Below are 27,776 nucleotides of genomic sequence, written 5' to 3'. Positions count from 1 at the left end.
GAGTGCGGGTCTTCTCAATAATCCTATATATATATATATATATATATATATATATATATATATATATATATATATATTTGTATATTTTAAGATTAAGGAATTAAAGGAAAATTTAAGATCACCAATGAATTACGGTAGAAATCTGGGTATTTATTTTAAAGGGGTTGTGCACCTTTAAAGTAACTTTTAGTATGATAAGAGAGTGATATTCTGAGACAATTTTCAACTGGTTTTCATTTTTGTTAGCTTTTTATTCAGCAGCTCTACAGTCCAAATTACCCTAGCAACCATTTAATGATATAAATAAGAGACTGGGATATGAATAAAGGCCCCACACACGGGCTGATAAAAGCTGCAGACAGACCAAGTCGGCAGCTTATTGGCCAGTGTGTGGGGCCATCCGACGGGCGTCCCCGATCGTTATCTGGCCGAAAGTTGGCCAGATGCTTATCGGACAGGGTAAAAAATCCCATTGGATCGCGGCCACATCAGTTCGTTGATTGTCCCCGAGATCCAACTGCCCATATGGCCTCAATTCCTATCAGATCAGTGTGATATCGCCCACCTCAATGGGGACATATTGGGGAAGAGTTCCGCTCGTTTGCCGAGTGGCCTGTGTATGGCCTGAATAGAAAGATGAATAAAAAAAAAAAAAAAAAAAGCAGCAATAACAATACATTTGTAGCCTTACAGATCATTTGTAAGTGACCCCCATTTGAAAGCTGCAAAGAGACAAATAAAACTATAAAAAAGAGAAAATGAAGACCAATTGAAAAGTTGCTTAGAAATAGCCATTCTAGAACATACTAAAAGTTAACTTAAAAGGAAACCACCTCTTTAAGGGGTTAGTTAATTTTTCAGCATCCATTTTCAGTGATGTTTATAGCATATTTCATTTGTAGCCTTTTCCCTACAACACACTAGAAGTGAGCTGGTCTAAAAACTGAAGTGGGCAGCAAGTAGGAATTCCTAGCACAGAAAACACTTTAGTTTCCTTAAAAATTGAAAAAACAGTGGACTTCTTAGCTTGCAATAAATATTAATTATTAATGTATGACATTTAAAGGGGAAGTAAAGTCTAAAATAGAATAAGGCTAGAAATGCTGTATTTTGTATACTAAACATAAACTTACTGAACCACAAACCTAATCAAACAAATGATTTATGCTTTCAAAGTTGGCCACAGGGGTGTCACCATCTTGTAACTCTGTTAAACATCTTTGCAAGACCAAGACTGTGTACATGCTCAGTGTGGTCTGGGCTGCTTAGGGATTGCCGTAACAGCACAAGTCAAATAATGATACAGCAAGACTAATAATCAGAATAGGCAGACTGCACTGGGTCCTTTGTTGTAATGTAATCTTATGTGGATTTTTTAGTATTTGTATTGTTTAATACAAACTTTCTCCAACTCTGCAGAACCAGTGGCTGCAGCAAAATAATCTAGAATAATAGAATGTCAGTTTATCTGTTTAAATCTGGCTCAGTGATCTTTGTCCCTGCAGCTGGAGTTGGAAACAGTAAAGGGGATAAAAAGGCAAAAATAAAATCCAATACAAATATCTACACAGTCGCCGACTGCTCTACAAGGAAACAAACAAAGCTGCTCGAGTTCTGCATGGCTGTGAAGTAAGGCAGGGGCTCCCCCTGCTGTTCATGAGTATGATTGTTTCCCTGCAGAGCAGTTAGGGACCGTCTGACAATTCCTATCCACAGCAGTAAATGAAGGGCAAATTTCACTGCATACAGTCAGGTTTCTTATAAAAACGGTACACATCTTTTAATTGAAGTATATTGGAGATAGATTTCTTTTTTTTCCATTAAAGGGATCCTGTCATCGGTAAAAAAACATTTTCAAAATGAATCAGTTAATAGTGCTACTCCAGCAGAATTCTGCACTGAAATCCATTTCTCAAAAGAGCAAACAGATTTTTTTATATTCAATTTTGAAATCTGACATGGGACTAGACATTTTGTCAATTTCCCAGCTGCCCCTGGTCATGTGACTTGTGCCTGCACTTTAGGAGAGAAATGCTTTCTGGCAGGCTGCTGTTTTTCCTTCTCAATGTAACTGAATGTGTCTCAGTGGGACATGGGTTTTTACTTTTGAGTGTTGTTCTTAGATCTATCAGGCAGCGGTTATCTTGTGTTAGGGAGCTGTTATCTGGTTACCTTCCCATTGTTCTTTTGTTTGGCTGCTGCCAATTTGCAGTACAGCAGTAAAGAGTGATAGAAGTTTATCAGAGCACAAGTCACATGACTTGGGGCAGCTGGGAAATTGACAATATGTCTAGCCCCATGTCAGATTTCAAAATTGAATATAAAAAAATCCGTTTGCTCTTTTGAGAAATGAATTTCAGTGCAGAATTCTGCTGGAGCAGCACTATTAACTGATTCATTTTGAAAAAAAAAATTTCTCCCATGACAGAATCCCTTTAAAGAAAGTAAAAATTGGATTTTTTTTTTCCTTTACATGCCCTTTAATCTCCACACAGTACAGAGAAACATGTAGAACCAGCTCCACCGCCCCCCCCCCCCCACAAAATTAAAGTTTACCAAGAGTTACTTATAGCAACGAACCACAGTACGACTCACTGGCTCTTTAAATCAAGGATACAGCAGGCATACACTGATGATTTGGATCCTTGAACACAATGTGGTTTGCCATGAAAAAGTGTTCGCCCCGTATCTTTGGGGAAAAGTCAAATATTTAAGTATATGAAGGTATGAGCACTGATTGGTCGGTTGAAATGGCCAAGATTCTCAGTGGCAGCAGAACGTGAAATCCCTATTTCTCTCCATATTTTTAGGGAATGATCTGCGATCTTATAACAACCAACTATACTTCTGTTAAATACACCATTACCTATGATGTGACTCTCTTGCTGTTGGCAAACTACATTTCCCATAATTCACTGCCAGTAGCCCAACAGAACACACTGGTATAATGTGCAGAGATCATTTCCTGCCAAGACCGCCTGGCGGTGAGTTTTTCCTAGGCTGACTGCAGACAAATAAGTTATGAATTGTTATTCTCTATATGAGGACTCAAGGGGAGTACACCCAAACATCAACTGGTTGTGGGATTTTTCTCAGTTCGGTGGAATTTTAGGTGTTTTATGAGTTTAGATCTATTTTCAAACTGCTTCCCGCACTGTTTGCATTTGTATGGGTTCAGTCCTTTGTGTTTCATCTGATGTAGAACCAGGGTACCCTTCTGGGCGAAGCACTTGCCACATTCATCGCACATGTGCGGCTTCTCACCAGGGTGGATCCTCATGTGGGCAGCAAACTGGCACTTCTGTGCGTATTGGACATAGCATACGGGGCAGGTGTAAACCCGCTGCTTGATTCTATGTGTTTTCTGATGGGTGATTAATTGGGACTGGTATCTGTAGCCTTTCTGGCAGGTTGGGCACTTCAAGAGCTTCTTGACAGCGTGGGTCTTTAAATGGAGAGAAAGCTGGAAATAGTTTGGGAACCAAATACTGCAGACTTTGCACTGACGGGGCCACACACCTCCCTCTTCAAGGTCTTGATCCGACCTGTTGTCCTCCTTCCCATCACCTTCTCCAACATTGTTGGCAGGAGATGCATTGACACAAGGGTTCTTTTTATTATTTGTGTCGTTTTCATTAGAGTTCTCTTCACTCATCAAGCAATGAGCTTTGGCATGTTCATCGGAAAGAGCTTGTTTGTAAGCTCTTTTTCTGTCTTCGGGGAAGAAGTCATCTGTGAGGATGGAAAACGTTTACAGCTGTAAGCATAGCAAACTGGATTGGAACGGGTATAGGATTGAATGTGGGGGAGGGGAAGCAACATTTTATACAGTGCTCTCTATACACAATTGCGCTCACATAGAAAGGGTGACTGATTCACTCTCTTCTCAAACCAAAGCTGGCCATACACATAAAATGCACTAGTTTGTCAAGGGTGATCCTATTGTTTAGCCCCTAGGCCAACAATTGGACCATAATGCGGGCCTACAAAAAAACATCAAGATAGGATATGTGGATATGGCTCCATACTTGGGCCAAGATGCAACTGACTCAATCCTGAGGGGCGAGTCACAATCTTTTATTGGCCCAGGTATGGATAAATGTTGTTTGTGCACAAGTCTAGAGCTGGACATACATGAGCCAATAAAACTGCCAACTCAGCATCTTATAGGCCCGTTTATGTGGCCTTCACAAGGTCCTGCCCAATCAATATATGGCTCAAAATCAGCCTGATATAAATTGATCAGGTTGCATAATGAATGCGTTTATTCAAGGACAGCATTGGTGCATTAATGTGGTAATCAGTCGGGTCCCCATACTGCCGAAAACCACTAAATCATATAAATTGATTTTATAAATTAAGCTCAAATCTCGAAACCATCTAACTATGTTTTTATTGTTAATTACCTGATGAATAATCCAGGTTTTGCTCCAAATGCCTGTCTTTAATGGAAAAGGCCTCTGTTTCTTCTTTCACTTCATCTGAAGGGGACAGAAAGTCATATTGTAGTAACATATCCATCAAATCTCCTTCCTTAAAGACACAGTTCAGTGCAAAACGGATAATGCTCAGTATTCTCATGGTACTGATTTACCCTCTGCTGTCCACAATCATTACAAAATGAAGATGGAATTTAAAATCTAAGGGACAAGATTTTATAAAGTTGGTTCCAGTACTAGTAACTCAAAGCACAAATATGATTGTATAGTGTGTGGGGGGATTATTAGAAGGCCATAGAGTGTACCCAGCAGAGAGACCATGAGATACAGGGAGTTTTACCTTGAATTTTACTCTATTGCATTCCACATACATTAGCCATTGTTTTACCTGCAGGATAGTCCATACATTCACTCTTAGTCTCCTGAAAGCCCTTGTCTGAAATCCTTATTTCTTCTATTTCTTCTTTAATGTGTTCTAAAAGGAAGCAAGGGACATTAACGCACCACAATGTGTTTAGATTTAGGGACTCTGCCTTGGCTTTGCATTCCTTAAAGGAGAAATCAACCTGTGGGGAAAAACCCCCTACCCCCAGGTAGACCTCCCTCCCTCCTCCCCCCAGGCTAACTATCCCCCCGGGGAAATGGCCCATACTCCATACTTACCCCTCGGCGCAAATTCTTCCAGCGAAGTTCCACACGTCCATCTTCCATCGCAGTTGCGCAAACTGCGCATGCACAGGAATACCGATCTCAAAGTCAGCTTACAGAGGACGCGGACGATGGACACGTGTAAATTTGCTGGAAGAATCTGCGCCGAGGGGTAATTATGGAGTATAGGGCATTTCACTGGGGGGGGGGGGCATAGTTTGCCTGGTGGGGAGGAGGGAGGGAGGTCTAACTGGGGGGGGGTTAGGGTTTTTTTTTCCCCACAGGATGATTTCTCCTTTAAGCTGAATATATAAATGGTTTAGTAAGACATTTGGGGCATGTTGTGGGTCTTTTCCTATACAGAACAAACAAGGGAAAGTTGTGCTCACCACTAATTTTTTAAAACCATTGCAGGGGTGCAATGAGGCTGTGACCACAAAATACATATAAAAAATGCTTTACATTTAAACAAAACATTTTGTTTAAAGGGTAAGGCATTACTTTAGTAGCTTAAGGCACAAAATGTCTTAATGTCCTATATATAGTGATAATGGGTTGAGTGCAGAGGACCTCTTGTATTTCCCTATACAGAACTCAAAAGCCTTTATACCCACAACAGAGAAAACAGTACCACAAATCATACCCCATGTCTTACAGCGTGGTATCCGCACCCCAATATAAACTTCCAAATGTAATAAAACAAGCTGAGAAGTGTTAGAATTAATATATGAAATACAGAAGTCAGACAGAGGTTTACATAAAATATACAATCTATATAAAATATAACTCAGTGGTATAGGTTTAAAACATTTATATACATCTGTTCTATATATTTGAGGGTAGGAGATAGATAGAGATATATATATATATATATATATATATATATATATATATATATATATATATAAAATATGTTATTTGTATTTAAACATATGGGAGGAAGGTGCCATATTGTTTTCCTTAGACAGTACAGTATGAGGGTATAGCTTATTATGTGCCCAGAACATTCCTTCTCTGTATATTTGTATTTATACATATAGGATGGAGGTGCCATATTGTTTCCCTTAGACAGTACAGTATGAGGGTATAGCTTATTGTGTGCCCAGAACATTCCTTCTCTGTATATTTGTATTTATACAAATGGGAGGAAGGTGCCATATTGCTTCCCTTAGACAGTACAGTATGAGGGTATAGCTTATTATGTGCCCAGAACATTCCTTCTCTCTATATTTGTATTTATTCAAATGGGAGGAAGGTGCCAAATTGTTTCCCTTAGACAGCATAGTATGAGGATATAGTTTATTGTGCACAAAGAACATTCCTTTTCCTAAATGGAGTAACATAATAAAAGCTACACAATTAGCACCAGACCCAATAAACTATAGCAATTAATCATGAGTTAATATTTAATCCATGCTGTAAAACAAGCATCTGCTTCCCATGGGTTACAAGACTTGGTGCAAACTGTGTGACTTTTATTACATTGTCCTATAGTACAATTAGTTTTACCTGTGGGACTGGCAGGAGCATCATCAACGGGCAGGGATGTATACAGACCATCTTCCGTAATTAACATTCCATCTTTGCTATCATCTAAAAAAACAAGGAAAAATCACAGATGTAATTGTCATCAATGAAAGAGGTGAATGTGCATCGAAGTGAATGTTCATTAACATAAAAACTGGCAAAGATATTGAGAGGATTAACACAGGGAATTGTTACCTGTAGGTGAATCCGTAGCAGGCCCTAGAGAATTGACCTCTGCAGCTGAAGTCTCGTTGTTGGCATTATCTAGAAAGGCATGATGGGGGATACAGCTACTCCATAGATTCAAGTCTGTCACATCACATCATACTAACATACAATGCTGGACAAATATTTTTTTTCTCTAACCACGCAGGTACCACTATTTCATTTAGAGTAAAGGGATAAAATTTCTTTACCGTTCTGCCCATACAAACACACTTCTTATTACAAGCGCATGTGATCATGAGCAGAAAACAGTGGTTACCTAGGCCGCTGCTCTCTGGGATGCGAAACTTGCTGAAGGGTGGCTCGTCGGGAAGCATGTCCTGGTAGTTCTCCTTGTGTTGTTCTATGTACTTCCATTCTTCTCTGGAGAAAAAGACAGCCACGTCCCCAGATTTTATTGGTACCTACAGGGGCCAATCAGAGCAGGCTGAGACAAACAGATTGTTTTGGCTAGTAGACAGCTTTTATTTATGCCTATTTTAGTTATACATGTGCTATACATGCAACCTGCCATCTTATTTGTCCTGACCAGGGCTGGAACTAGGGGCAGGCAAAAGAGGCAGCTGCCTAAGGAGCAACAATAGGGGGCACTGTGCAGGTATCTGTTCTGCCTACCCCTCGTTCGTAGTCGATTCCCTCTGCTGCTGTGCGTTAGTTAGGCAAAAATGTAATGTATAAAGGCTGGAGTGACTGGATGTCTAAAAAATCAGTCAGAACACTACTTCCTGCTTTTCAGCTCTCTTGGTTTACACTGACTGGTTACCCTGGTTACAGAGACTTGAGGGGGGGCCACATGGGTCATATCTGTTGCTTTTGAATCTAAACGGAATGCTGAGGATCAATTGCAAACTCACTGAACAGATATGTACCATGTGGCTCCCCTTCAAGTCGCTGACTAGCTCAGAGTTATAGAGCTGAAAAGCAGGAAGCAGTGTTCTGTCTATTATGTTAGACATCCAGTCACTCCTGCCTTTATACATTACATTTTTGGCTAATTAACTATAATCAAAACATTTTTTACACAGTTTTTATTTTCACAAGAACTGTTCCTTTAAGGTGCCCCACAGGTAACTTTCTTACCATGTCTGCGTCAAAATAATCCTTCTCAATAAATATATACGGTGAATCGGTGAGTGGATAGCGATGCTTGTGGTTAAGGGAGTTCTTAATCGATTCATAATCGTTTGTGCACCAAAAGTCATCCTTCCGCTTTGATGGCCTCCCCCTTTTCTTTGGTTCTTTCACCGCACGGACATGTGGGTAGAAGTGATCATGCTTTATCTTCCATGGCTCACCATCAAAATTATATTCAAATTCAGGCCACAGCGTGCCTTTATCTTCCTTACCGACCATTGGATCTGTGTTTGTAGACTTGTCCACCATGACTTTGCCATTGGAGGGTGCTGGCGTCGGTTTCATCTCCTCTTTAGATCGATTTTCAGGTTTTTTTCTTTGTGGCACTCCCGTGGTCTGGCACTTGCAGAGTGATGTTGGATGGTGTCCGCCATGTTGCTCTGTAATGGAATCCAGCTGCAACTGCATTTCCACCTGTGCACTTTCAGACCGTGTAAAACCCAGCACATCCTCCATGATGTACCTGTTCATTTTCCCTGGGAATATGGTGGGTACAGCGTCAGGCCTCAGAATCAGTTTCTTACCGCTCCAGATGTAACTCTGTGGCGAGAAATGCTTGGAGCACATCCGATATATCCACCTGCTTCTTGAGTCAAGGATGCGTTTGGCAAAGGCATCCACATCACCAAAATCGTTGCCAGTCTGTTGGAGCCACAACTTAATTGCATTGAGTGAGCTTGGAAAACCGTGAAGTGTAACGCCACTGTTCTTCTGAGTTGTGTTCGAACACCCCTTTACGATACACTTTGTCATGGTGCAAGCCTTCAAAGATAAGGATTACAAATAAATCTGACCTGTCCATTGATGAGAATTTAACATTGTTTTGAGGGGGGAAATGTGAAAACAAGAGAAAGGGGATGAGGGAAAATAAGTTGATAGATTTCTGTTTTTCTTTGAGCCCTTTGTCATTATTGAGACAGGGGATTCCTGGAGCTACCACCACCTCCAAACCAGACAGTAGTCCCTGTGTTTCTGGAGCAGCCTGCTTCAGATACTGCATCAGAGATGTGGCAGAAAACTACACTGAATGCTGGAAATAATGCCAGCTGGAACTATTTTAGTGCAATTGCATCAATGTTGACAAATTGGCTACGACTGCATCATGCTGGAATTCTGGCAAAATCAATGCATTTTGGAAAAAAACATGGCGCTCATAATTGTCACTGCAATTGCCATCATAAACCCTAATAGCAGTAATCACCAACCAGTGGCTTGGGAGCAACATGTTGCTTTCCGACCCTTGGATGTTGCTCCCAGTGACCTCAAAGCAGGTGTCTATTTTGAATTCCTGACTTGCAGGCAAACTTTTCTTGCATAAAAACCAGGTGTACTGCCAAACAGAGCCTCCTAGACTGCCACAAGTCCACAAGGAAGCTACCAATAACCAATCAAGTCCTTATTTTGTACCCCCAGGAACTCTCTGCATGCTTCCGTTGCTCTCCAACATTTTTTAACATTTGAGTGTGGGTTGGGGATCCCTGCCCTATAGGGTTTTGCACAGAGATAGTTTTTTTTTTTTGCCTGAATCAAGTCCAGTATTTAGTGCATCCCTACTTGGAGGAGAATATCCACAGCAAAATGGATTTCCAAAACAGACCCTTAGCAACCTGCTTCTATAATTAGATGTGATGTAAAAATTAATACAGTACATACAGTAAATGTTTCCGCTAAACCAATAAGGTAGGAAATAAATATAGGGGTTATTTATGACCCGCTAGTGCAGTGTGCAGATGTAATCGCAATGTTTTCTTACCCACAATTTTCTTTATTTGCATTCTTTTCAGATGTGTTGCTGAGATGTGAGACCTAGCAGAGCTTGGACGTTTCCCATTGAGGGGGTAAGTTGTCTTTTTCTCCTTGCTACAAGCAATTCTAATATTACCACCTCAACACAAAACAATAAGAAAGGCAATAGGGCAGAGGGTCCCCAACCTTTTTTTTTTTTTTTTACCTGTGAGCAACATTCAAATGTAAAAAGAGTTGGGGGAGCAACGTATGCATAAAAACATTTCTGGGAAGTTCCAAGTAAGTGCTGTGATAGACCCCTATGTGGACCTGATTTTTATGCAACTAAATGTTGCCTTTAAAGCTGGGAATTAAGAAATAGGTAGCTACATTGGGACCACTGGGAGTAACATCCAAGAGTTTGGTGAGCAAGTTTGAAGTTAGGCCCAGACTGGGAATCAAAATCGACCCTGGCATTTCAAGTACACAGAGGCCCAAACTGCCCAATACCTTCCAACTAAATAGTGACTGTCTATGGCATCTTACAGCAGTCCCTCTGGTATTTGCCAGAATCCACAGATTACCAGTTGGGGCTTGCATGAAGTCCCTCTGGTTTCCATTGTGAGTGGCGGACAGATTCTTTGGCAAGCAGAGGGATTAAAAATTCCACAATCCAGGCAGCATGTTTGTAGAAAGAAAAATGTTAGGTAGAGTATGCACACTAAAAAAAACAAAAAAACTTGATATCTCAAAAATGATACAAACAAATATTGTGAAATAAATCTAGAAAACATCTGTGAGGATGGGTGGTGGTGGTAAGGAGGATGGTGGTGGTATTAGCACCCGAACCCTAGTGTAAAGGTCACATTACTGTTTTAAAGCGGTGCAAATGATTAAATATAAAAATAAAAAAAAATATATATATATATATATATATATATATATATATATATATATATATATATATATATATATATATATATATATATATATATATATATATATATATTGAGGAGTAAATTGTAGAATGATTCATTCTGTCTGTGCTAGGGATGTGTAGGAAAAAACTTTTGACAGAGTTACTGCTGAGATGAAAGCTGGTGAAGATGGCAATTGACTGCACAAATATGATGTACCTTTAAGAGGACATTTAACATCAATCCCCATATTCACAGCCAATCATATATTAGACAGAGTGGAGGGCAGGAGTTATCCTAGTAAAGCTGGCCATACACACCGATAAAAGCTGCTGACAGGCCGAGTCGACAGTTTATCAGCTTATGTGTAGTGCCCTCCGACGGGCTTCCCCGATCAATATCTGGCTGAAAGTCGGCAAGATGTCGATCGGGCAGGGTCGGATATAACTTTCGTATGATTGCTGTCAGGGGCAGAACATTGTCTGATCTGTTCTTTTACTACTTTATTTGATCTGAATGGTTAGTGGCAGGTTGGGAGATGGCACAGAATGATTGTTCGTCCGTTATGAAGGTAAATCTACACTGTTTGTAACTGCGATCCAACTGCCTGTATTGGCAGCATTATGATCCCATCCATGGGCCCTAGGGACCACGATTGGATCAGCCCAATATCGCCCCCCTCAATGTGGGCACATCGGGGAGAGATCTGCTCGTTTGGCAAAATCGTCACTCTATGTGTATGGCCACCTTTGGTTGGGTTGAAAAAAAGACCCAAGTCCAACCCCTCCAAATAAATCCCACCTCACATACCGGCACACCCCCACTGTAACTACATATACACCAAATGGCTGTGGGCCATTATATCTACTGTGGGACTGGCACTGGCTGACTGGGCACCTGTGTCCACACAACAAGGGGTTAGTGGAGTGCTGGCTGCAGAGAGCTGGATGTGCCAGTACTGAGACCCAGCCTAGGACTTGCACTGTTTGAGTAAAACTAGGGCCTAATAGGGAGGCCTACCCTCGGGCTGCCAGTGTGTAACTGCACCTATGCCCATATAACAAGGAGCTAGTGGAGAAACCCCTTGGAGCCAGCTGTGGATACAAGGAACTGATACCTGTTCTTATACACCAAAGGCTTAAACAAGGAGCCAACTGTAAGGCTGGCAGAACGGAATATCTCTGCTTAGAGAAAAGGAAATGGTGCCCATATGAGAGCGGGACTAGGCGAGAGCCCCTTTATTCAGCCTCATCACATACCTCACACTGCAGCCGCTCCTGGCAGAAGTTAAGTAACAAGACGAGCTCCGATTGGCCACATGCGTCTTCCTTCCTTTTGCGCTGGCATTCTGGGATTTGTAGTTCTGAGAGGCAACCGCTGCTCTATAGCACAGAGGAAGCACCACCCACATACAGACGCATGATGTAGCTCGGAGTTTAACCAATCAGGGAACGGGGATTGATGCACTTCACTTTTAGTCCCCCTCCCACTACTGTGGGAGAGACTACTGTGTGGGATTTTTATAGGGGAGGAGGAAGTGTAGGAGGGGCCTAAGTGGGAACTGGTGCTGGGTGGGAGAGGAGATAGGGGTGCAAGACACCTAGGTTGGAGTGCTGGGTGCAAGCTCAGTCCTTGTGCCAGAGGAGCAGGGTGAGTTCAAGTTAAACAGAGAGGGGTGCTGAGTGGGAGCCCTGAGCCTGAGACAAACCTTCAGGACAGCCAAGCAGAGGTATCTGGTGGCAGCAGCTTAGACTCTGTACCTAAGATGATGTGAGCAAGACTCTGAGAGCAACTGATGGGGTGCAGGAGTTAGCACCCCCTTAAATCCTTTAGGTGGAAACACAGTCCCTAAGATCATCTTGGTGATGGTGGGGCAGTAAGACATCAGAATAATACCAAGAGTGGGAGCTGGGACACTGAGATCCCTGTGAGTGCTATTTGGCACCCCAAGCTCTTTCTGGCTGGATCCCAGACAACTATATGAACAGGACTGAAACAAAGAAGCGCCTGCGGGTGGAAATCAAGAGCCAAATATATTTGTGGGTGGGAATCAGGCCCAATGCTTCTCTGAGTGACAGCAGAGACCCCAAGAGCTCCCGCACCCTATGTCTGCCAGAAGAGGTAAATGAGATCTGTAAAAATATTACTATGCTCTTTTAAAGGGCATATAAAACCGAAAAACATTTTTTTATGTGATTAAAGAAAATGTCATTCTAAGTGACTTTCCAATATGCATTTAATGTTATGTGCAAATGTAATTGCGATTGAGAGCAGTATCTGTCAGATCTGGCAATGCATAAAGGAACAGACCCAATTCATTTTGGTGCAAAAGTGTACTGTAGCCAATAGCAGAAAGCTCATTGGTTCTTATAAAGTCTGTAAAGAAGCCAGTGCTTTCTCTTTAGAATTCATAGAATTTCCTAGCTGCTTTTTATGCACTTGTATAGTCATTTTCTTGCTCAGGCCTAAAGGGTAAATTTGGGTTACAGTATATGTAAAATGTAGTACAGTTAAAACTTTGGTTGCTGCCCTTAATCTATTGGCACACAGGGAAACTTTGGGTGGCAACAAGAACCATGTTTAAATTGCCCTTGCTGACATTTTACATTCATTGAACTAAAATTGAAAAAAACGAGATATACCTCGCCTTCATATCTGAAATGCATCTCATTGAATACATAAATTAATTTCTGTTTGCTGACTGCACTGGTGAACTTCTTTGCACTGATAACTACGTTTTCTCTCTGCCAACATCGGCTTCCTGTTCTGAAAACAGGAAGTGACACATACAAAGGAAACTGCTTGTCAAAGGACATTGCATTCTCCTCAGGCATTTCCATCATGTAAGATCACGTATCATTAAGGTGAGCTAGAAATTATTACAGGGGAACTCTACGCATAAGCAACTTTCCAGTAAACATTAAATACTCATTTACAGTGGCTTTATAGGAGACATATAGGATAAATGGAAAAAAAAAACGAATTTTGTAGGCAATTATAAGTAATATATGGTGTTGCTTTTACATGGTGCTAAAATTTAATATTATCTTCATTAAAATAGCCCCTTTATTGGAGCTCCCTATAGAAGCTCTCTAGTCCCTGTCTGTGTTTCAAATGAGGGGTGGTCTCTACCAGAAGCACAGTAGGACAGCCAATCACAGCCCTGCAGTCACACAAGCACAGACAGTCTTCAGTTCCCTATCAGGTCCTGCTAGCTGGTTCCTGTCCTACAATTCAGTAAACTGAGAGCTGGCTGGCTTCCCTGCACAGCATGGGAATTCAGGGAGCAGGAAGTGGAAGAGAAGGGGGGGATTATTAGGGTTTTTGCAGAAATATTCAATAAATCAGCCTGAAACACTAGTTTTTTTAACACAATTCTACTATATCTAAATGAGTATAATGCACTGGTACAGTCTTAATTTTTACACAATATGTCTCCTTCGGGTTTTTCACCTATGAGTTCATTTTTAGTATGACATTTTTACTTAACAGTTCTCCACTTTGTAATTTCAGCAATCTGGTTACTAGGGTCCAAATTACCCTAGCAACCATTCATTGCCTTGAATAAGAGACTGGAATATGAATATGAGAGGGCCTGAATAGAAATATGAGTAATAAAAATTAGCAATAAGAATCAATGTGTAGCCTTACAGAGCATTTGTTTTTTAGATGGGGTCAGTGACCCCCATTTAAAAGCTGGAAAGAGTCAGAAGAAGGAGGCACATTTTTCAAAAGCTATAAAAAAGAAAAAAATGAAGGACCGATTGAAGAGATGCTTAGAATTAGCCATTCTATAAAACGCTAAAGGTTAACTTAAATGTTAACCACCCCTTTGAAGTCATTTGTAATTGTAATGAAAAAAGCAGCCTCATTTCTGTCCTCTGGTTCTGACTCTTGAAACAATGTAGTGGAAGTCAGTTCCCCTCCAGATCTGTTCATCATATGGCTGCTGTTACACTGTTTCAGAAGTCAGAGCCAGCAGTGCAGAGAACGTAAAACAGTTACTTTTAATACCAGTTAAATGTACAAATAACTTTTCAACCAATGAAAATGTTTAATGTATGTATATTGGAAAATTGGATGTTATTTTGGAATTCCAGGGCCAGCAAATGAGAAGGTCATGGCTACTGTTAATTCCATTTGCAGTCAACCAATCGCGTTACCATGAGCTCAGCTGATGGCTTAAAGCCTTTTCTGTATAGTTTTAAGTGATACCTTTGCTGTCTTCTCCAGGTTCCCATCATGACTAAGTGTATAGTGAAAGAGTGCAAGAATACTACCCAGAAGAACAGCGGAGTTACCCTGCATGGCTTCCCCAATTCCCTCAATGCCATTAAAGTGTGGCTCATACAGACGGGCAATGACTTTGGGGACCTGGATGCTTTTGCCCAGCGAGTGTTAGAGTCTCGGAGCAGGTGGCTCTACAGAATGTGCTCCAAACATTTCTCACCTCAAAGTTACATCTGGAGCGGCAAGAAACTGGTTCTGAAGCCGGACGCTGTCCCCACAATTTTTCCAGGGAAAGTCAAGAATAGGTACGTCACGGAGAACCTAAGAAGCCTTCCACCATCCAAGAGAGCCCAGGTGGAAATGCAGTTTCAGCTCCACTCTATCATTAAGCAACATGGCGGCTACCACCCAACTTCTTTATATGTTCCCCCAAGTCTGGATCCGCCACATGTAAGCCGGGACGAGCCAGAAGTTAAACCAGCCACAAAGACCACTTCAACCACTACCACCACTACCACCAAAGTAATGGTGGACAAGTCAACAAATACTGACCCAATGTTTGGGAAGGCCGACAAAGGTGTGCTGTGGCCTGAGTTTGAGTACAATTTTGATGGGGAAGCGTGGAAAATAAAGCACGATCACTTCTACCCTTATAATCACTCCAACTTACGAGACTCCCGCAAAAGCACCAGCGACGCAGAGACCGAGCAGGACTTTTGGTACACAAACGATTATGAAACGGATAAGAACTCCCGGCACTATCACTGTCGGTATCCAGTGGGTGTCAGGCCGTACATATTCATGGAGAGAAACTCTTTGGGTGATGGCAAGGTAAGTGAATGGATGTGTTTGCCAACTTGTTTCTTATAAAATTCATGACAATGACATTTAAAGTAAGTATAAGTGCAGAAGAAGTCATTTTTGCATCATTTTACTGCATCACAGGCCTGGACTGGCTGCTGTAAGATGGCACTTACTATTTATTTGGCCTTTAGAATCTTGGAAATTGAGAAGAGCACTCGTTTAAATGCTGTGAATATTCTTTTATTGCCGACTACCGATATACAACATGTTTTGGGCCTTATGTGCCCTTTATCAAGTGTAACACGAAACAGAACATGCAGGCCTTTTAAACATAAGTAACATCAAAAAAATGAATGTGTTCAAAAAAATAATGCAGTGTTGTCCTGCTGTGTTTGCTTCAGAAACACTACTTTTTTTTATATAAATAAGCTTCTGTGTAGCAATGGGGGCAGCCATTCAAAGGAGAAAAGGCTCAGGTTAAACAGCAGATAGATAAGCTCTGTAGAACATAATGGTGTTATCTGTTATCCACTATTTAACCTGTGCCATATAGCCTTTTTCTAATTGCCACCATTGCTACACAGCAGCTTATTTATATAAACTATAGTAGTGTTTTTGAAGCAAACAGATTTTAACAGTGTAGAGGAACCGTTATTTTCATTACTTAAACTTTTAAATTTTTTGGCGTTACTATTCCTTTAGTGAACAATTAATCAAAAAAGGGTATGTCCAAAGTCCAATCATTATATCAGGTTTCCCAGTTCATAAGTAAAATGTCCAATAAGTGCGTGCAAATCTTTAGTTCCAGTTAGGGATGCACCGAAACCACTTTTTTGGTTTCGGCTGAACCCCCGAATCCTTTGTGAAAGATTCGGCCAAATCCGAACCCTAATTTGCATATGCAAATCAGCGAGGGGGAGGGAAAAAGATAGCCACGCACAAAGTATGTTTTTACTAGGGATGCACCGAATCCAGGATTCCGGATTCGCCTTTTTTCAGCAGGATTCGGATTCAGCCGAATCCTTTTGCCTGGCAGAACCAAATCCTAATTTGCATATGCAAATTAGGGACGGGGAGGCAAATCGCATCACAAGGAGGCAAATTGCATCACAAGGAAGGAAAAGTTTTCCCTTCCCACCCCTAATTTGCATATGCAAATTTGGATTTGGTTCGGTATTCGGCTGAATCTTTCGTGAAAGATTCGGGGGTTTGGCTGAATCCAAAACAGGGATTCGGTGCATCCCTAGTTTTTACTTCCTTGTTTCTTAACGAAAAGTCACATGATTTTAAGGATTCGGCCGAATCCGAATCCTGCTGAAAATGTCCAAATACTGAACCGAATCCTGGATTTGGTGCATCTCTAGTTCCAGTTTTTCTAAAATCCTGTATCCAGTAGCAGTGTCTATAAAACATATTGTCCACACAATTGCTACATAGTGATACATTTGTAACCTTTATACCAGTGTTCAAAAAAAGTGATACTTCTTGTATTCAATCTGCTAGAAAAAGGAAATAGTTACCACATGATAGCAGAAATAGTACTGCACATTAAGAACTGTGCCTACTATGGACCGAAACACTTACATTAGGCTTTATAGAACTTAATGTGAATGCTTAGCATCTGCACTAATTGTGGATCTCATTTTTGTGGATTTCATTTGTTCAGCTTGAATCCATTTATGTTTTTAATTCTTGTCCTAATCTAATTGTCTTCTGCAGGTTCCTATCAAAATCGAGGATTTGGCAGTTTATTTCTCAAAGCAGGAGTGGGAGTACATAGGGCAACACTGGGAGTGTTACAAGGATATGTTGCCTGAAGCAGAACAGCCCTTCAGCAAATTCCAACAGCCAAAAAGAAGTGGGACAGGTAACCATGTTTTCCCTTTATTAAATGAATTAAAGAAAATTGATTTATTGTTATTGCTAATTTTTATTACTCCTCTTTCTATCCAGATCCTCTCCTATTCATATTCCAGGCTCTTATTTAAACCAGTGCATGGTTTCTATGGTAAATTGAGCCCTAGCGACCAGATTGCTGAAATTGCAAACTGGAGAGCTGCTGAATAAAAAACTAAATTACTCACAAACCACACATAATAAGAAATGAAAACCAATTGCAAACTGTCTCAGAATATCACTCTCTACATCATCATAAACATTAATTTAAAGGTGAACAACCCCTTTAAATTCTGACTTTTAACTTAAACGGCTGCTCTGAGCAACAGAACACTGCTCCCACTCCCTTAGAGACAACATGGCAGGGCCAAGAAATAAAGGCTGAACAGGACACTTTTATTGCAGTTATAAAATAATCTCCCGTATGTTGTTTTGCTATAAAAGGAATTATTTTGGCGGAATGAAATGTATAGAACATGACAGCACTGTCTGTAAACGACTGACAGGAAACAGTTTCCCTTTGTGCTGCTGAATGTATGATCTCTCAGAAGAATGTCCTGCTGGGCTGTAGCACAGAGGGCATAAACTGTACAGGAAGTCAGATTACAAAGGAAATTTTCTGCCTCAGGACATTGCAAGCAGCTAATATGTACTGGGAACATTTCCGTATAGTTGTTTTGGTGACATAGTGCTTACTGTTCAGAGTATAAATGAAGCTTAGTAAACAGCCTGTGCAAAATAAATGTTTCTAATGTAGTTAGTTAGCAGAAAATGTGGAGTCAGGGTGGAGTCAACGAATGTCTAATGTAATAAGCCAGAACTCAATTTCCTACTTTGCATCTCTCTAATTTGTTGAAGGGGTACCTACCCCCTTTACTTACTATGCTTTGCTATGTGGTAGGCACATTAGCATTGCACTAAAGCTGCTTATACACCCATTTGTTAAGGTTGCTGAATAAGCAGATCTCAGACAGATTCGGCCATCCAAGCAGTGGGCCAAATTGGGCTGATCCGATCATTGGCCCACCGGGGTTACCATAAGGCCTGGGAAGAGGACCACATCAATGTGCCAGTGTAGTGGAGCTCACGGGCGCCATCTTTAGTGCATCGGTAAGTAAGGTGCATGCGCAGTTGGAGCAATTTTCTGCTTCGTGATAACTGCGCATGTGCCGAAAGTGCAGAAAATTACCGAATCGCCGGAAGAAGACCCAAAGATTACTGAAGCGATGGCGCCCGTTAGCTCTGCAATGAGGGGTAATTACAGGCTATGGGGCATTTACAGGTGTTAACACCTGTGCGTGGGGGAGCAGATAGGGGGGACTATGGAGGGTATGGGGAAGGGGTTTTTATTAGTTGGGGGGTTGAATTCTCCTTTACGTTGTCCTTTAAGCAGTAGCATGAGAGAAACTTCCTAAAGAAGGAGCTTTAACTCTTAAATTTAAAGGAGAAGCAAACCCTAAAGTTAAAAAAAAGCCTACCCTACATAGACCCCCCTCCCTCTTTACTTTACCACGGTGCGATTCTGTCAAGCCGAGTTCACAGGCATCATCTTCAGCTGCTTCTGTAATTTCTCCCGGCGCTTTGGCAATTTCCATGAGTTTTGTCGCATGCGCAGTTGTCACGATACGGTACTTACTTCCCGAAGATTACCAAAGAGAAGAAGATGGCGCTCGTAAACTCTGCTGGACAGAATCTGCACCGAGGAGTAAGTAAAGACCGGGCATTTACCGGGAGATTACCGGGGAGATTACCGGGGTAGCAGCTACGTTGGAGAGGAGGAGGGTCTATGTAGGGTAGGGGTTTTTTAATTTTAGGGTTTGCTTTACCTTTAAAGTTCTCTCCTGAAGGCAGGGCCTCCATCGGTGTGGGGACAGGCAGGACTATTAGGGGCTCTGTTGAAGTGGGAGACCTGGACTGCTGCAAAGAAGAATCTACCTGGAGCATGGGGTGAAGGGACAGGCAGAAGAAGGGGGCCTTGTGATTTGCCACGGAATAAAAAAAAAAAAAATTTTTCTCCCAGATAATCTCAAAGAAACCTTTGAAGCTAAAAACAAGAATTTGATTTCCACTCTGAATCACAAACTGGACTCAACGCCAGGCAAATAACAATAAAATATATGAAATTATTAAGAGATTAACTCCAATGGGCCCTGTAGATCTCTGTGTATTACATCACTGAATATAATAATCCAGCCCACAAACAAAGTGAAACAGCAGATAACCCAACACCATGGCACATGTTAGGAGAGCACTGAGCTACATGGACACCTGACTGTGACAAGCCTGTATGCATGTTTAATGCTGCGTGATCCACTGACACCATAATTGTCTCTTTCCATTATTCCCTTCTAGATCATTCCAGACAAGACAAGGTGTGTTCAGAATTGAAGTTGAATTCTCTTCCTTATGCCCTGGACTCTCCAGAAGGTAAAATAACATAGTAGTTGAGCTATATGGATCATGCAAGGCTGACTTTAGGTTTGTGTTACTGTTTGACTTATAAATGCCGTATTGGAAACTAATTGGGTTGTGTGTGAGGCCCTCCAGTGGCCAAGCTGGAAGCTTTTATCTCCCCATGTATGGCCAGTTTACACTTTCCGCTACCTAGCTGGCTTCTATCAAAACTTGATTTTGTTATTCTATGAAACAGTGCCTTTTATACTATATGTAAAACACCAATAGAAACAGACTTCCTGTGATTACTTTTAGAGAGAGATGCAGAAGAAATGTTGATTACAGAAGATGGATTGTATTCATCTGTATCTGGCGATGCACCCTCTCTCACAGGTAAAATACAGTCCATGGCTTCATATTTTTTGCATAACTTGCAGAGACAATCATTAGGGCAGTGCAAATGCATGTCCTTCCCCTGTTATTGGAATAACAATGAAATTCATTTGATTCTCGTACAGTTTTAATGGTTTTGCTGTATTAATAGGCTCTAGGGGGAGCAATGATTACTCAATGGGGGCAGCAGGAACTGGGCAGAACAGGAAACTGTAATTTCAGAGACGACAAACATATCTGAATATTATGAGTTCCCCTTTGTGTTGCTCACTGAGGTTTCCAATTTATTTTTTTACAGACCACTAACCCTAGGATCTGCAGCCTGAAGCTCTATAGACTAGCTAAACTACAACTCCCAGTGACCTCTAAAAGCCAGAGCTTTTAGGGAATTCTGACAGAAGTAGTATAACACTAGCTGGACATCCTCAAATGGCTAGGATCCCAGGCTTATCCTAAAGGGATGCCCCCAATTGACCTGACCAAATCTGAGCAGATATCACTATATGAAATCATGCGATTATTGGTACATGTATGTTTGCCCTACCATTCCAACTCCTACTAAGGTATGAAAATGTCATCTGCTGATGCCTCATGTTGACCAGTACAAGGTGCATTGGCAGATGAGCTGGGGTTCCACTTCCTGCTGTTCCATTGAATGATCGGAACATACCTTTATAGGAGAAGGAAAGCTACCAAGGCAGTTTATTGCCAATAGATTAGCCACAACAGTGCAAGATAAAATGCCATTTTTATTCTTTAGAATGCTTTTCCATACCTGAGTAAACCGCTCTAGACACTGTTTTTGTTTGTTTAGGATAACAACTGCCATATTAGCTTGCTGTGACATCACTTCCTGCCTGAGGAGAAGTGAGTCAATTCAGCTGCTTATATATGACCAGCCTAAGCTTCCAGTGATATTGTCATTCTGCTCTCTGACAATAGAGCTGTATGTCACCAGCAATAGAAACATCTCCGTACACGGAGTTAAAAAGGGATAGAAATTAAATATGAATATTGTAAACATCTAACCCGTTGTAGCAGCAGAAAAGGAATGAATTGGCACATTTGCTCATAACGAGGTTTTAATTCCAAATCTTGAGAATCATTATCAAACCAAAATGGCTTTAAATAACTAAATGATTGTGCCTTCAGGTGATATTAAAGAAGAAGCAGAAGAAGTTGCTATTACGGACAACTGTTTGAGTGCTGCTGAGACTGCAGCATTGGCTTATCTCTCAGGTAACACAATCATTGATAATGTTACCTTATGTATTTCATTTGTGGACAGAGTCCATAACTGCACTTCCTATGCTATGGGGTCTGCTTCTCTTGGTGGGGCGACCCTGAAGGCCTAAATGCAGGCGTGGACTGACTGTCTGTGGATTGTGGCTAAGATGCAATAGACCAGGGATCCCCAACCTTATTTACCCGTGAGCCACATTCAAATGTAAAATAAGTTGGAGAGCAACACAAGCAGCCCAGTTACAGGCTGTGATTGGCTATTTGGAAGCTCCTATGTGGGCTGGCAGCCTATTGGAGGCTCTGTTTGGCAGTACAACCTGTTTAGGGCTCTTACAGACGAGCATTTGAAGCTGCACTCCGTTTTTATGCGTTCAGCCGCAGGGAAGCGCAGGAGTAGACGCATTCAGTTTCTTTTAATGGGGCTGTACTCACACAGACGCATGTAGGCGCTGAACGCAGGAAAAATGCAGCATGTTGCATCTCAACCTGAGTTCGGCGCCTACATGCGCCCATTTGAGTACAGCCACATTGAAAAAAACTGAATGCGTCTACTCCTGCGCTCCCCTGCGGCTGAACGCGTAAAAACGGAACGCAGGGGAGCGCAGCTTCAAACACTCGTCTGTAAGAGCCCTAATGCAACCAAAACTTGCCTCCAAACTCAAAATTAATAAAAAACACCTGCTTTGGTACCACTGGGAGCAACATTCAAGGGATTGGTGAGCAACACGTTGCTTACGAGCTACTGGTTGGGGATTACTGCAATAGACAGTCACTATTTTTGGGCCTCTGTGCAAATAAAATGCCCAGGCAACACACTTTCTAAGTGACACTGCAGATTTAATGTGCCTAAAAACAAATCATTGTGGGGAGATGAAAATTGTTCCTTATAATTTCCTTAAGCCAATTAAGTTTAATTTTAAGAAAAAAACTGCTTCTAATTGTATGATCATACAGAGCAGTGATCACCAACCAGTGGCTCGTGTTGCTCACAAACACCTTGGCTGTTGCTCCCAGTGGCCTCAAAGTAGGTGCTTATTTTTGAATTCCAGGCTTGGAAGCAAGTTTTGGTTGCATAAAAACCAGATTTATTGCCAAACAGAGCCCCATGTAGTCTGCCAGTCCACATAGAGGCTACCAATTAGCCAATCATAGCCCTTATTGGGCACCCCACTATTTTTTTCATGCAGGTGCTGCTCCCCAACTCTTTTTCCATATAAATGCAGCACATGGGTAAAAATGGTTGGGGTCCCCTGATTTATGGGAATGCCCTGATGGGCTGTACTATTCCCCTAGCAATGGGGAAGGCAGGGATTATGTGGTCACAATACAAATGATTTTTGCATTAGAAAGTTGTTTGTTGTTCATTTTACAAAAGAACTGGCGTGTACCTCCTACCGTTTTCAGCAGCTTTAAGACGTCAAGGGATGCTGGGAATTCTAGTTTGAGTTTCAGATCACTAAAAAAAGACAAACATTCCTATCTGTTTCATTTTTAGATGATTTAGAAGAAGATGCATCTGAAGAACCAGATTTTACCATGCCAGCTATAGACTCCCCAATAGGTAACAGTAACCTAAGCTCTACGAAGTGGACCAGTAGGTTGGTGGCCCCTATACTCTATCTAGCCAATGGACCTAATAACTCAGAATCAAAGCTTTATTTTTTTATAGCTGGATGTCCTCCTGTCCAATATTTTGGTGTGATGATGAGCATAGATTTGTGCCAGAGGAGTAACCATAAGGGTAGTGACTGCACCCTGGCATCTAATAGATCCTGATGGAAATAAACAGAATAAAGAAAGAAATAACTTTGCTGGAAGGAATAGACATATCACAATTCCAAATGCAGGGAAGAAGGTGTGAGTAGACAGGATGGTGGAATCAAGAAATCCATGGTCATTGTTACGTAAGGTTTGGGGGTGTGTGGAGCTCTTGCAAATGTCGTGCTGTTGCCTCTTTACAAGTAGAACATCTGGGAGCCCCTCCCCCACACCTATTGGAGAATCACAAATATTTCTAAATAGATATTGGAGGGAGAAGCCAAAGAGCTCATCAAGAGAGGGAGTGAATGAGGAGCAGGAGAGAAAAGGGCATGGGAGCAGGAAAGAAAGAAGTGGAGCAAAGAGGGAGGTTGTGTGGAGAGTAAAGCAAAACTCTGGGGGGGGCACAGAATAATGAGAAGAATGCTAGAAATATCAAAAGGAGAAAGAGAACAGGAGCAAAAAGGGGAGCAGAGAAGAGCCAAAATACACAATTTTTTCAGTTTTCAGTATACATGCCCAACCCACTTATCATTCCTTGTAAGATAAATGGGCACCATACTTACTGGTACAGGCCAAACCCACGGTGATACACAGGATTACACATTTATAAAAGTCAGAACAGGAGTACTGATTATGTAAAAGACAGAAGGATCTTTCAACCATGCCTAATCTGTACTGGAAGCATTTTGAGTGAATGATGCCTTTTTTTCTTTTAAGATAACATTAAAGAAGAGATTGAAGAAATTACTGTAACAGATAGTCATCTGAACTCTTCCCAGGATCCACATTTGGACTCATCAGGTAATCCCTTTCACTTAGACTAGAGCAGGGGTCCCCAACATTTTTTACCCATGAGCCACATTCAATTATAAAAAGAGTTGGGGAGCAACACAAGCATGAAAAAATCCCTTGGAGTGCCAAATAAGGTCTGTGATTGGCCATTTGGTAGCCCCTATATAGACTGGCAGCCTACAGGAGTCTCTAATTGGCACTTTACTTAGTTTTTATGCAATTGAAACTTGCTTTTCCAAGCAAAATAAGCACCTGCCTTGAGGACACTGAGAGCAACATCCAAGGGGTTGGAGAGCAACATGTTGCTCATGAGCTACTGGTTGGGGATCACTGGACTAGAGGGTACTGATGAATAATCCTGGACAATGAGCATGGCCATCTTAAATTACCTGAAGTTTCCTCTCAAAGCAAATTTATTGCCAATGGGAAAGCATTTGGAGCATAGTCGCCCGCACTAGAGGAAATAAGTCGAGAGTTGACTAATCTCCTTGTTTGCCAGGGCTGGGGTTATCTCTGCTCCACTTCTCTGTTTGAGGATGTGCCTGTTTGTGAGAGCTGAGGACAGATTTCTGCCTAAAGGACAGAGTTCTCTAATTTTACTCCTACATTTGTCACCCTAACAGATGAGTTTCATCCCAGTAGGAGCATGTTCAACAAATGCCTCAAACCAGCCAGTTTAGATGAGGAGGTTGCCGGTGCTTCATGCTGGCCTGGAGAACACAAATCTAATGAATACCACCGGACCACTTATAAAATTAGCACATCTACAGACTCTTTCAATTGCCCTAATAAGTCGGTAATAATAAAGAAAAGGGTGGTCGCCTCAGATACCGACAGCCAAAGCAAAGACCGGCCGCATAGGTGCAGAGCATGTAACGAATGCTTTCCTGACAAAAATCAGCTGGCTGTCCATCGGAGAAAGCACATTGCCAAGTCACTGAGGTGCCCAACTTGTGGGAAAGCTTTCCGGTTCCAGTCTCAGCTTATCAAACACCAGAAAACTCATAAAGAGGAGAATGTCTACACCTGCCCTATTTGTGGAGTCCAGTATGAACACAAAGTCCAGTTTGCGGCGCACATGAGGGTCCACCCTGGGGACAAACCATATATGTGCGACGAATGTGGCAGTTGCTTTGTCCAAAAGGGCTCCCTTGTTTTACACCAGAAGAAACACAAAGGGTTGGATGTTTATAGGTGCAAACTGTGTGGGAACAGATTCGACAAAAGATCAAAGCTTAAAAACCATCTAAAATTCCACAGACTGGAAAAAACACCCATTTTCAGTTGATGTGAAGGATCCTATAATTGTAATTCATTATTTAATGAACAGAGACTTATCGCGCAAGAGGCCTAAGCCTATGAAATAGAATCCTTTTCATTGGCAATTTAGGTTTTCTAGTTTCACACTCTACTTCTGTTACACTTCTGTTAAATTCCAAGAAAATGATTGATGTAATTGTTTATTAGCCAATAGCACTTAGATAAACCAGATGCTTTCTTGGGTATTTCAAAGAATAACTCAGGGTACAATGCTTTACAACACTCATAAGCACCATTCTGCTCCATACATACAATTACATCCATTCATCCCATCCTACATATGGTTGCCATTTTATGTTTAATAACATGCATTTTTACCATTTTGCCCCAAATGTAGTTACATCCAGGCTTATTGTTCTATCCTACACATGACTTGTAGTTTTATCCCGCATATTCTTGCAGTTCTATCCCACACATGCTTTCCTTTCTATGCTTTGTAACATAGTTACACATACACAGTTAGGTCCATTATTATCATTCTATCCCATATATTTCTGTAGTGCTTGTCACATGCTTGTCATACTATACTTTGTAACACGAATTTTTCACAACCTGTCTAGGCGTGCTCTTCTGCCTATAACTGGCTCCTTTGAGCTTGGATCTCAGATACACGGAGTGCTGCTAGGACCGCACGATAATCCAGTACACCCACAGGCAAGAGGTGCTGTACGTATACTCTGGGAAGGAGCCTGTAAGGAAAGAGCTGGAGGTAGTCCGAGAGGCCGGGTCAGAACCAGATAACAGGAGCAGAATCATGAGGCAAACTCAAGGCCAGGAACAAGCCATCGACAGAACCACTGACAATGTTCCCTCTAATTCCTTCTTGGCTCTGTGTGCAAAAACATTCTTTTGTGCAGACATTTTAAACTTGCATGTGCTGTTTAAAAAAAAAAAAACGGTGTGCTCAGGTGAGAATTTATACAAAATTTTGTGTTTTCAAAAAATTTTGTGTGCACCAGAATTTGTTGGCCTCAAAATTTGTGTGCACATGAACAAGGGCCTTAGAGGGAACATTGCATACAGGACAGAAGTAGGTAGGTAGGAAAGGACCAGCAATAAAAGGGAACACAGCAACTAGGACCAAGCAAGCATGACCTATAACAGGCAGTGAGTCAGTGCAGAGCAGGGGGTTTTATAGCCAGACTAATGGCCAATATGCAGCAACAGCTAAGTTCACCATGCATATCATGGAAATACAAGGATACCTATAGCCATGACTATACTATAGCCATAGTAACCTGCAGGTCGCTGATTCAAGCCCAGTCAGGATGGTACACGTTTCACCCCTCACGTATACAGTTCCATCCATACTTGTCATTCTGTCCCACAATGCTTGCCGTTCCGTCATCCTAGGGTTGCCACCTCACCCCTTTTAAACCAAACACATATGCAATCCACAGCCTGCATAGCTAATTAGCAATTCATTATGATGCATGGCTGCACATAAATCAGTTCAGTCTGCAGCATGCATCTGAATGAATTGCTAATTAGACATGCAGGCTGTGGATTTCATATGTGTTCTGTTTTGAAGGGGTGAAGTGGCAACCCTACAACATCCTCGCTTATTTATAGTGCCAGCAATTTATGCATCACAATTTATAACAAACAGATGTCTTATAACAATTTAACAAACAAGAGTTACAGCGTAAAAATACAATCAGAGGGCCCAGCTCACAACACTGCCCCACACACTTACATAGTTAAAGGAACAGTAACACCAAAAAATTTAAGTTTTTTAAAGTGATGAAAATATCATGTACTGTTGCCCTGCACTGGTAAAACTGATCTGTTTGCTTCAGAAACACTAATAGAGTTCATATAAACAAGCTGCTGTGGAGCAATGGCGGAAATTGAAAAACGGCTATATGGCACAGGTTAACTAATGGATAACAGATAACACCATTAGACAGACATAGCTTATCTGCTATCTGCTGTGTAACTTGAGCTTTTTCTCCTTTGAATGGCTGCCCCCATTGCTAGACAGCAGCCTATTTATATAAACAATAGTAGTGTTTCTTAAGCAAACACATCAGTTTTACCAGTGCAGGGCAACACTGCATTATATTATCATTACTTTAAAACACTTTTATTTTTTGACGTTACTGTTCCTTTAAAGCCATTCTTGCTATTTTATCCCACATATTCTTGCAGTTCTCAAACATGCTTGTTATTCTGCCCCATATCTACAAAGTTGCATTCATTCTTTCCATTCTATCTCATACATGCTTGTGGTTCTATCCCACACATGCTTGCTAGTCTATGCTTTGTAACAAGTCACAGAATAAAAATGCAATCGGAGGACCCAGCTCACAATAGCACCAGCATCCAT

At 41.4% G+C, this 27,776-nt stretch overlaps 2 protein-coding genes across 6 annotated transcripts; one reads left to right on the top strand and one right to left on the bottom strand.

Moving 5' to 3' along the window:
• Positions 1-2,368: 2,368 nt before the first annotated feature.
• Positions 2,369-12,091, bottom strand: LOC108701154 (zinc finger protein 10). 2 transcript variants are annotated; one of them, XM_018235418.2, is made up of 8 exons: positions 11,875-12,091; positions 7,920-8,735; positions 7,099-7,243; positions 6,810-6,878; positions 6,597-6,680; positions 4,828-4,914; positions 4,407-4,481; positions 2,371-3,732 (listed from the first exon to the last, which is right to left on the bottom strand). In XM_018235418.2, exons 2-8 carry the CDS (start codon positions 8,724-8,726, stop codon positions 3,071-3,073), a joined length of 1,929 nt encoding a protein of 642 aa, XP_018090907.1. In that variant the 5' UTR covers positions 8,727-8,735; positions 11,875-12,091; the 3' UTR covers positions 2,371-3,070. The 2 variants fall into 2 exon arrangements, with proteins under 2 accessions (XP_018090908.1, XP_018090907.1); XM_018235419.2 differs by lacking the exon at positions 6,810-6,878 and having other exon boundaries at positions 2,369-3,732.
• Positions 12,092-12,170: 79 nt separating this feature from the next.
• On the top strand, positions 12,171-27,153 carry LOC108701152 (zinc finger protein 182). 4 transcript variants are annotated; one of them, XM_018235414.2, is made up of 10 exons: positions 12,601-12,736; positions 13,392-13,479; positions 14,849-15,676; positions 17,369-17,516; positions 19,898-19,972; positions 20,255-20,332; positions 21,485-21,571; positions 23,070-23,135; positions 24,053-24,136; positions 24,751-27,153. In XM_018235414.2, the coding sequence occupies exons 3-10, from the start codon at positions 14,858-14,860 to the stop codon at positions 25,413-25,415; spliced, it is 2,022 nt and encodes a 673-aa protein (XP_018090903.1). In that variant the 5' UTR covers positions 12,601-12,736; positions 13,392-13,479; positions 14,849-14,857; the 3' UTR covers positions 25,416-27,153. The 4 variants fall into 4 exon arrangements, with proteins under 4 accessions (XP_018090904.1, XP_018090901.1, XP_018090902.1 ...); XM_018235415.2 differs by lacking the exons at positions 12,601-12,736; positions 13,392-13,479 and adding an exon at positions 12,171-12,265; XM_018235412.2 differs by lacking the exon at positions 13,392-13,479 and having other exon boundaries at positions 12,184-12,736.
• Positions 27,154-27,776: the final 623 nt, after the last annotated feature.

The sequence above is a fragment of the Xenopus laevis genome, chromosome 9_10L (genome assembly GCF_017654675.1).
Source record: "Xenopus laevis strain J_2021 chromosome 9_10L, Xenopus_laevis_v10.1, whole genome shotgun sequence".
Taxonomy (NCBI): Eukaryota; Metazoa; Chordata; class Amphibia; order Anura; family Pipidae; genus Xenopus; species Xenopus laevis.
This window is presented reverse-complemented; position numbering and strand designations above follow the sequence as displayed.